The sequence below is a fragment of the Diplotaxodon limnothrissa genome, linkage group LG6 (genome assembly GCF_057381915.1).
Source record: "Diplotaxodon limnothrissa isolate DT_005_m linkage group LG6, D_limnothrissa_male_GT1.1, whole genome shotgun sequence".
Taxonomy (NCBI): domain Eukaryota; kingdom Metazoa; phylum Chordata; class Actinopteri; order Cichliformes; family Cichlidae; genus Diplotaxodon; species Diplotaxodon limnothrissa.
In genome coordinates this window covers 3622724-3632410 of record NC_140601.1, presented here as the reverse complement: position 1 = coordinate 3632410, position 9687 = coordinate 3622724, and the positions used below count along the sequence as shown (strand labels likewise).

The window sequence follows — 9687 nt, the reverse complement described above, 5'->3', positions numbered from 1 at the left end:
AACTGATAGAAATTTTTCTGTCAGTTTTGGTGGCTCTTCATCCACATCCACCCCCTTCCATGTGGGGTCCCTCAAGGATCTATCATGGGCCTAGTGCTTTTTTCCCTTTACATGCTCCCATTAGGCTCTATTTTCAGAAAATAGAGAATCTCATTCCACTGTTGTGCCAATAATTCTCAAATCTACTTTCCTCTTAAAAAGGATTCTACAGACTCTATAAAAGTTTTACTAGACTGCCTTGATGACATTAAACCATGGTTTGCATTAAACGTTTTGAATCTAAATGAGATTGTACTATTTGGACCGTCTGACCCTCGTTTATTTTTAAGGGTGACCGTGGCCCTCTGGAAAAGTCCAGAATTCCCTTTGCAAAAAATCTGGGATTGTTCTTTGATGGCAGTTTTTCATTTGAGAAACAAATAAATTCTACTGTAAAAGCAAGCTTCTTCCAGCTCAGGGCCCTTGCAAAAACTAAGAATATTTTGCCATTTGCTGAGTTTGAGAAAGTGATCCATGCATTTATTTCATCCAGGCTTGACTACTGTAATAGTCTTTATTTTGGTATCAGCTAGGCTCTGCTCTCTCATCTTCAGCTTGTTCAGATGCTGCAGCCCGACTCTTGACAGGGACACATAAACATGGCCATATTTCCCCAGTCTTGGCTCATTTAAACTGGCTTCCAGTACATTATATAATTGATTTTAAGATGTTATGGTCTCTAAATGGATTAGCTCCGTCATACCTCTCTGATCTTTTAACTAAAAATGTAGTCACCTGAAATGGTTGCCATGGTGCCTTGTTCACAAGGTCAGTTTTGGAAGAGATAGACAGCAGAATGAAGGCAAAAGGAAATGTCATCATGAAAATAAAGACAAACCATTTGGTAGGACAAATGACTAATGGAAAAAAAATATCTGGGAAAAGACTTACTCATTTATTTTTCAACAGCACAATGACCCCAAACACACTTTCAGGCTGGAAGTGTGTTTAAGGACTATTTGACCAAGAAGGAGAGTGATGGAGTGCTGCGTCAGATGCCCTGGCCTCCACAGTCACTTGACCTAAACCCAGTTGAGATAGTTTGACTGTGTCAATACCGAAGGACAAATGACTAATGGAAAAAAAATCTGGAGAAATACTTACTGGTGGAGGCTCGTATGCAAGCCATTCCTGAAAAAATACATACAGTCATAAGTTCTTCCAACAAACATTGCTGCCCAGTACAATGAAAAACAGGAAGTTTATAACTCAGATGATTCTATTACTTAGAAACTGACTGTCTCATCCCACAACAATGAAAACAAAGATGGCTGAACATCTATGCGAGGAGTGCCAACATTGAAGTTATATTTTCTAACTTTATCTCCTACTTTGCGCAGTATGTAGGGTCTGTTGGATCTTTACCTTACAATAAAAAGCTCCTGCTATTGTGATTTTTCTCCTGCTATTGTGTAAACTAAACTGCTTGCCAAGCTGGATCAACTCTAACCAGTCGCACAGCATAATTGAGCAGGAATCCTGGTAAACCTACTTTGTCATGATTTCAAGAAACCTATTTTGTTTTGGAACAAGTGGAATGTTATCTTGAAAACAGAGTCGACAGAATACTTCTCTACAGCCAAAAAACAAAAACAGAAAGAAAGAAAGTCGAGGTGTCAGTGAGTACAATTTCCTTCACCATCAAAAAGCACTCAGAACCTGGGGCAAACTCTGACAGGAAGAGGTCTGGCAGACCCAAAGCCACAACTGAATCAGAGGTTTCTGAGAAATAACAGCTTCCATGGCTCACAGGAAAACTCAAGCTCAACCACAGCTTAATAGTGGTTGTAGTAAACAAGTCTCAGTTTCGAGGATGCTTCCACAGTGTGTGGCATCAACTTTCAACCGTGGAGGTCGAAGTGGGCGCCGGTTTAGCTCAGTGTGTTGAGCGGGAGACCACATGCCATGCATCTGACAGCAGCTGGCCCGGTTTTGAATCTGACCCGTGGACCTTTGCTGCATGTCTTCTCTCTTTCCTTGCTTCCCTATTCTTTCTTCACTGTGTCTATCAAATAAAGCTGAAAAAGGCCAAAAAGAAAAAAGAAAGAAGAAAAAAAAACAGGAGGAGGAAGTGTGATGGTCTGTAGCTGTTTTGCTGGATCCAGGGTTAGTGACTTATACAGAGTGAGAGGCCCCATGAACCAAAACCACTACCACAGCATTCTGCTGAGCCATGCAATACCCTTTGGTACGGGCCTGCCTAGTTGGTCAGGGGTTCATCCTACAGCTAGATAATGACCCAAAATACAAGTCCAAGCTATTCCAGAACTACACCAGGAAAAAAGAACAAGATGGTAAGCTTGAAACCATGAAGTGGCCAGCACAGTCTCCAGAGCTAAACCCCATCAAGCTAGTTTAGGGTGAACTGGACCGAAGAGTGAAAGCAAAGCAACCTACAGGTGCTGCATGTTTATGGAAACTTCTGCAACAGATATGGGAAGAACTCTCTCAAGAATATTTAATTTCTATTGTTGAAAGAATGCAACGGGTGTGTTCAGCTGTTATTTTTGCCAAAGGTGGCTACTTTGATGAGTCAAAAGTTTAGAATACATTTGCTATATAAATTGATTCCATGATTTCTTTCTCTTTTTTGTAACTCCAATTCTTTATTTGTACTATGCTTTCATTTCAGAGTGCTATGAGACATTAAACTGCATAATTTTCAATTAGCTGAAAAAAAATGGGGTATTCTAAAACGTTTTAGTGTATCTATATATATAAAATTAAAAAAGACAGAAGTATTGTCTTTTTAAATTATTTTCTTGTTTGTTTTGTCTGGAGATGTTGATCGATTATCAGTTATTGTCTAACGTTTTTCTTTGTTTTGAAGTTGGATGGTGAAAAAAAAGCTTTTTGTCACTTTAACCACGTCCAACCAATGACTGTAGAAAACAGTCTACAGTCATTGCGTCCAACCAATAGATGGTGCCACTTTACTTGAGTGATGTCATCAAGACGCGCCACAAGCACGCCACACGGAAAAGCGTCCTCGACCTTTGATGCAGCCTGTCATCCCCCTTATCATGTTGTTTTCAAATTATTTAAGAGCAGTTTAACAGTGTAAGCTTGTAGAACAAACAAAAAATAGCCGAAATGCTTCGATTTTCTTTCATATTTCGTGGCAGAGGAGTCGCTAAAAGGGTGAGTGACGAAAAACATACCTCAACCGCGCTCTGTATCCTCAAATCACCCAAAGGCAGATAACAGCGTTCTGTCCAAATGGTTGCAATAATAATCTGGAGCCATTTTTGCTGTTATTTAATTTCTTTAGATATAGAAAAAAACGTCCATAGTGCAGCATTATATCTGAGTATGTGTGTATAAGATTAATATAACACCCGTTTGTCTTTGTTTTTAGTGTTTTTTGTTCATCCTCAAGTTTTTCTCTCCCTCTCACTCCTCAGTTCGCTTCCTCGTTCTCTAATGAGAGCGCTCTGCCTCCAAACTTACTGCTGCCCACCAACCTCGTGGATCCTGACAGATTAAGTATGAAGCTTGTGTACTTGATAGATAAATGTAATGTTTGAAAATGGATTTTAAATCAGATTTATTCAGTGTTATTGTTTGTCCTCCAAAAACCAAATATTGTGATTTCCCTGATAACACTGATATCATTGTGGGTGGGATACATGAAAATCTTCCTCACTGACTGCTGCTTTATACCCTCCTGCAGAGCGTCCACCACCTCCTGCAGACTCCTCTCTGCCTCCTCTGAGGAAGTGTGATGCTGCAGTTCCTGCTCACTTGACCCCTGTGCAGACCTGGGTGGAGTCTCTGGAGAGACAGGACAGCGAACCTTTGGGTGTGGCTCAACTTCACCCTGATGTGTTTGCAGTTCCTCCGAGGTAACCAAGCTACTATTGACACTTTCCATTCAGTTCTACACATTTCACAGCACCTACTGAAATGTGCAAGTTAATCTTTGTTGTCATTCCTCAGGCTTGATATTCTACACAGTGTTGAAACATGGCAGAGAAATTACAAAAGGATTGTAAGTTACTATTTAAAAATGTCAATTGCATTTGAGTTTTTTGTAATATATATCACATAATCAAGCACTTTAAGCTTAGGAACATTTTATTCATCATGTGTTGCTACATTGAGCTAAGATTATGCTATTACATTTAAATTTAATTTGATACTTTTACAGTTCACATCCGTGGAGAGTAAACAACAGTAAAATTAGAACTTCTTCTGATTGGTTGTTGCTTGCAAAGATGTGTTTTGAACAGCAGGCAGGAGAAACTTCAGCTCAGACAGAGCTCTGTGTCTGAAATGACCACATTAGGAATACGTAACAGTGCATATATGACAGAGGAAGACGATCAAATGCAGAAAAGTTTGAGCTTTATTGCGGCTGATAAAGAAAATGAAAAGTAGACTAATGGCTGTCTTCACATCTCAGAGTCACGCCCACACTAAAGTCAGGTCAGAGGTCAGCGGTGGAGGCAGGAAACCCTGGAAACAGAAAGGAAGTGGACGAGCTCGGCATGGAAGCATCCGATCACCCATATGGAGAGGAGGTGTCTCTTTTTGATCTTATTGTAAAACTTCTGTTTTCATTTTTTCCATGTCTGCTGTTTTCCCTCCTTTTTTCCAAATATAACTGAAAATGAAGATCTTTGTTTCATAGTCCAGCGTGTGCTCGTCTCTGTGTCATGACTCCCAGAAACATGATCACCCTTCAGTGGGGTTGATCTGGAAGGATTCCCATGCTGGAGGCCAGTATGGTCTGACTGGTTCTGTGTTTCATTCAGGTGGAGTGTCTCATGGACCCAGAGGTCCCACCAGTTACTACTACATGTTACCCATGAAAGTTCGAGTGCAAGGACTCAAAGTTGGGCTGAGCTCCAAGATGGCTCAGGTAAGAGAAACCCCTTTGTTTCATGTGAAGAGCAAATGCAGCTGCTAGTGATGTTAGAGGCTCATAACATCTGTAATAAGAGTTGTAAAAACATGCAGTGACATATGACGGTGTCCACAAGCAGCTGTTTTTGTCACCCACTTATCACAAGTGCTGTTGTTATGATGTCACAGAGGCGATAACCCGTACAGATATCTCACACGTGTGAATACAGAAGCCCCACCCACCTATTGTTCAGACCCTTTGTTTGCAGTGGTTAGCCACTTAGAAGAAAGTTGGCTTAAAGAGAGGAGGAGATAAATCCACTTGTTTTAAATGGAGAATTTCTTCACCCTTTATGTTCTCATATCATTTCGTGAGAGTATTTGGTTTGTAGCAGATTGGTGACACTGATGAACTTGTAAGTGTTCAAAAGAAAGAAAGAAAGTCCTTTCTTTATCTGTGACACTATAATTAGAGCACATAACAAATGTGAGAATAGGATACATGATGACTTTAACTACATTATTACGTATCCGTAATATTTCTTGACAGCTGAATACTTTCCCCCCTTTTGAACTGCTTGCTGACACAGGATGATCTTCACATTGTGGACTCCCTGAACATCCCCACACCAGACTCTCAGTACCTGCTTGACCTCATCAGACACAGACACTGGGGAGAGTCTGTGTTAATAGTGGATGTGTGAGTATCTTTAGCAGCACTTCTGTACAAATGATCAACTTTCAAATCTGTTTGAATATCCACCACTGGACGCCCACTGTTGCTCAGTGCTCACGTTTTTGTTGTTGCTTTCAGAGGTGAAGACTTTTCTGAAAACATCCTTCAGGCCACGGCAAACTTGAAGACAGTGAACGTCATTCCAGCAATCGGTGAGTTCACACTGAGTGTGACTCAGTTTTAACAGATTAATTGATGGTAAAATGTATTATTTCTGTTCACGCTTTCAAACAATATTTCATGCATTGAAGTCTTTGCAGCACTGTGTCTTTGGACCTCTAACATGCCAGTTTAATTAAACAGTTGTTAAAAAGCTCAGGGTTTTAAATGTTATATGTAACAAATCTGTTATATAAAACTCACACAGTTTGTCATATTTTCTCTCTCAGGTCTGAATGTCCACAGCATGCTGAAACATGAAGCCATCGTCCTCACTTTGGAAACTGTTAAGTTTCTGGAGGATAAGCTGCTCTGGCACGATGAGCGTTACACGCCTCTCTACCCGTTTAAACTACCCTACTCTGACTTTCCTTAAAACAGATTACCTGTAATGTATTAACATAAGTCATATTATCTTTGTTTTTATTGTTTGTAACAAGAGAGTCATAACTCGAATAATAAAAAATACAAAAGTTGAATAAAAGTATGTAAAAACAACATGCAGAGTGTAATCATTAGCTGAATTTGTATAGAAGGAGACCACTGGCCAAATCATTCCTGATCTTCCAGCGAAGCGCTGACCGTTTCTTCTCTGTTGGCATGATGTGGGCGTTAGGCACGTAAACTCTCTGAGGGTTAGGCTGCAAAGACGAGGGGTAAACTGTTTAACCTCTAAAGCTGATCAGGTTTGGAATGTTTTGAGACATGAACTGTGTGGTGGTTCTCAAACTTTTCACTATGAGTACCACCTCATAAAATATGTGGCTCTTTAAGTACCACCCTTATGACCAACATTAAAGTACAGTAGTATAGGCCAGCGTTCCCCAATCTTTTTTGTGCCACGGACCAGTTTAATGTCAGACAATATTTTCACAGGCCGGCCTTTAAGGCGTCGCGGTTAATACAACAAAATAAAATGATATGACCAAGACAAAAACTGTGGTTATTTTGTAAATATAATAATAAATGCAAATTTGCTGTGTAATTGTTTACTTGAGTGATGTCATCAAGACGCGTGTAACTTTATTAGCAACATCCTCCTGAAATGCACCAACAACATTGAGAGTAACATCCTCCTCTCTGCCCCTTAATGCTCACTGGTCGCTGTGGTAATGCGTAAATAGTTCTTTCAAAATAAGACACACAACTACAACACCAGTAAAGACCCAGGGAAACAGAGTTAATGATAAAAACCCTGAAAACCATACATTTCACTCCCGAGCCTCAACTCTCGGGCCCAGTACCAAACGACTCACGGACCAGTACCGGTCCGTGGCCCAGGCGTTGGGGGCCGCTGGTATATGCCTATTTAACACCATATACAGTTGACACAAGACAATTTTATTTCTTATATGAATGTTATTTTTGTGATGTGATAATAACAGCTGTACTGCATTAAACCACATTCCCCTATAAACAGCTGCCCATTGTGTTCTTGGAAAATATTTGCAGAATGTGTAAACATCCAAAGGTAAGATCCAACCACAGAGGGTTAAGACTTTAAAGGACGGACATAAAACAATTAACTCTTGTTTCAGACAAAATCTGAAATAAAGAGCTGCAGGTCATTGCACTGGGGGCATTGCATATTTTTATTTCTTACAAATTAATTCACACTACCAGTCAAAAGTTTGGACACACCGTCTTTGTTTTTTGTTTTTTATTTATGATATGGTATACCATTATATACACAGTGTTTTATTTTGATCTTTGTTTCCACAGGAACAGGAACATTAAAAGCAGCTGGAGTAACTGCTGCTGTTCTCCTGCCAGTCATATTCTTCTGTCTTCCTGTGGATTCAGTGAGCAGATCTGTTACATTATTGTTTGTGAGATAAACTTTGATTTTAACAGTTTATGAATGTCATTATTTTGTTCTACATGAATTGTCCCAACCAGAAAAAAAGAGGATGTCCAAGGAATCTGCTGAATCTGAAGACAGAGCCAACAACAGAGAACAGGTGAAAACAGTCACATCAGTGTTGCACAAATAACCAACATTTTGGTTTTACACTTCCTGTTGGACTCACAAATACTTCTTTGCTGTTGTTCTTTAACTGAAATACATTTGATCACATTTGTAGCTGAGATTTTCTTTTTTCCTATACAGTGTTTACCTGATCAGAGACAGCCAGAGGAGCAGGATGATCTTCAGTATACCAGCATCCACTTCTCCAATAACCAGGCAGATCCTCTCTACTCCAACATCAGAGCAGCTCAGCCTCACAGACACATGCAGGAACAGGAAGTTACTGAGTACACTGCTGTCAGATTTAACAGAGGCAGTGCAGCCAAGAGGTGAGACAGACTGTCCTCTCATGTCTAAGAAACAAACACTGCTTTTACTGTTCTTTTTCACCATTAATGGAAATGATTTCAGTTGATGCTATATCCTCCAAATCATGAAATGTTCTTCTCTGTTTTCAGACACAGAAGTCAGGAAAAAGGAGAGTCAGGCCTGGCGCCTGTGGCCCGGCTGGGCCCCTTCCGGGGGGTGGGGGGCCCTCTGGCCTCTGGGCGTGGGGCTTGGTCCTCTCTGGCACAGCTGGCTGCCGGCAGAGCCCACAGGCACATCACTGCAACCCCCTCTGGCTTCTGCTCCGTGGCTGCTGGGTGACCCCTCATCTGGGGCTCTCCTCAGCTCTTCTCAGGAGGGTGGCACGGTTGCCCCTTTGGTCGTCCTCCCTGGGTTCTCGTACTCTGGGCCCTCTGGATGTCTGGGGCCTAGTTCTCCTTCCATACCTGCTTCATGCACTGGGGGACGGGGCTATTGCTCCCCACACTCCCTAGCAGATCGTTACATGGAGAAACTTTTTGAATACAAGCGCGCTGATCCACACAGGTGTACAAACGGGTGTTCACAGACACAAGCTACACCTTTCTTGGCTGCTACCTTTAGTATCTACTGTTATCTACTGTTAGCTAGTTTATTGTGTGATGGTGTTGTATTTCTTATGTTGCTCTTTTTTGTTTGTTTTCTGTTTTTTTCTTCTGTCGACAGGTGATTCAGGTGTTTTTCTTTCTTCCCCCGTTTCTCACTATCTCTTCTCTCCTCTGTTTTTCTTTCTCTCCTTCTCTTTCTTTCATTCTCCCTGTCCTATCCCCCAGTCATGTCTGTCCCATCTGTAACAACTGAAAATAAAATAAATACATAATTATAATAAAGGTCAATCAAATGGACCAATATAGCAAGGCCATCATGGTAAAGTAAATCCTCTAGGCATCTTTCTTGGCCTTCAGACAACAATTCTGATGGCTAAAGATCCAAACGGGATCCCCCTTAATTTTTTAAGGGACAAGCAGCTATCCAGACCTACCAGGATGTAGGAATCCAATAAAGTCTTTTCACAACAGACATGTCAAAGTGGATCAGCTTCCTCACTTTGTTCAATGATTTCACTCATCTAAATCAGACCATGGATCACACTTTGCTAAATGTACCAATTTCCATGAACTGCAGTAGCTGCTTCAAATGAACAGCCAGATTCCTCGACCGTTCTCTAGTTACAGCTGTCGTGGTCCAAAGAAGACAACATTTAAAAGTGCATCAGCTTCCTCACTTTGTTCAGTGATTTCACTGAACATGAACTTTCTAACATTTTGGTTTTAACCAAATAAACAGTCAGATCAGTGCTCCGTGGGTACTCTGTGACCCCTTAGTGATCATGATGGGGTATTTCGCCACCCCACACCACATTCGTAAGTTACGATGGCAAATACTGGGGTCTCGAGGGACCCCGAACTCCCGGAGCAAACATCTCTCAACTTCACACAATCATCATCATCATCATCATCATCGTCTCCTTCCTCCTTCTCCTTGGTCCTTCTACCCTGCGCTTGCAAACGCTCAGCTTTACAGAGGGTAGTCTTCACGTAAACCGGCCCTCTCCTCAGTTCTCCTGGGC

The 9687-nt window shown here is 41.2% G+C and overlaps 2 protein-coding genes across 3 annotated transcripts; both read left to right on the top strand.

The window, feature by feature from the left end:
• Positions 1-3008: 3008 nt before the first annotated feature.
• On the top strand, positions 3009-6227 carry LOC146629903 (large ribosomal subunit protein uL4m-like). The gene is made up of 9 exons (XM_085355456.1): positions 3009-3180; positions 3444-3525; positions 3713-3884; positions 3979-4030; positions 4445-4562; positions 4797-4903; positions 5478-5587; positions 5702-5775; positions 6013-6227. Exons 1-9 carry the CDS (start codon positions 3133-3135, stop codon positions 6156-6158), a joined length of 909 nt encoding a protein of 302 aa, XP_085211582.1. The 5' UTR covers positions 3009-3132; the 3' UTR covers positions 6159-6227.
• Positions 6228-7417: 1190 nt separating this feature from the next.
• LOC146629902 (uncharacterized) lies at positions 7418-8399 on the top strand. 2 transcript variants are annotated; one of them, XM_085355452.1, is made up of 4 exons: positions 7418-7584; positions 7682-7743; positions 7893-8080; positions 8210-8399. In XM_085355452.1, the coding sequence occupies exons 1-4, from the start codon at positions 7449-7451 to the stop codon at positions 8397-8399; spliced, it is 576 nt and encodes a 191-aa protein (XP_085211578.1). In that variant the 5' UTR covers positions 7418-7448. The 2 variants fall into 2 exon arrangements, with proteins under 2 accessions (XP_085211578.1, XP_085211581.1); XM_085355455.1 differs by lacking the exon at positions 7418-7584 and having other exon boundaries at positions 7658-7743.
• Positions 8400-9687: the final 1288 nt, after the last annotated feature.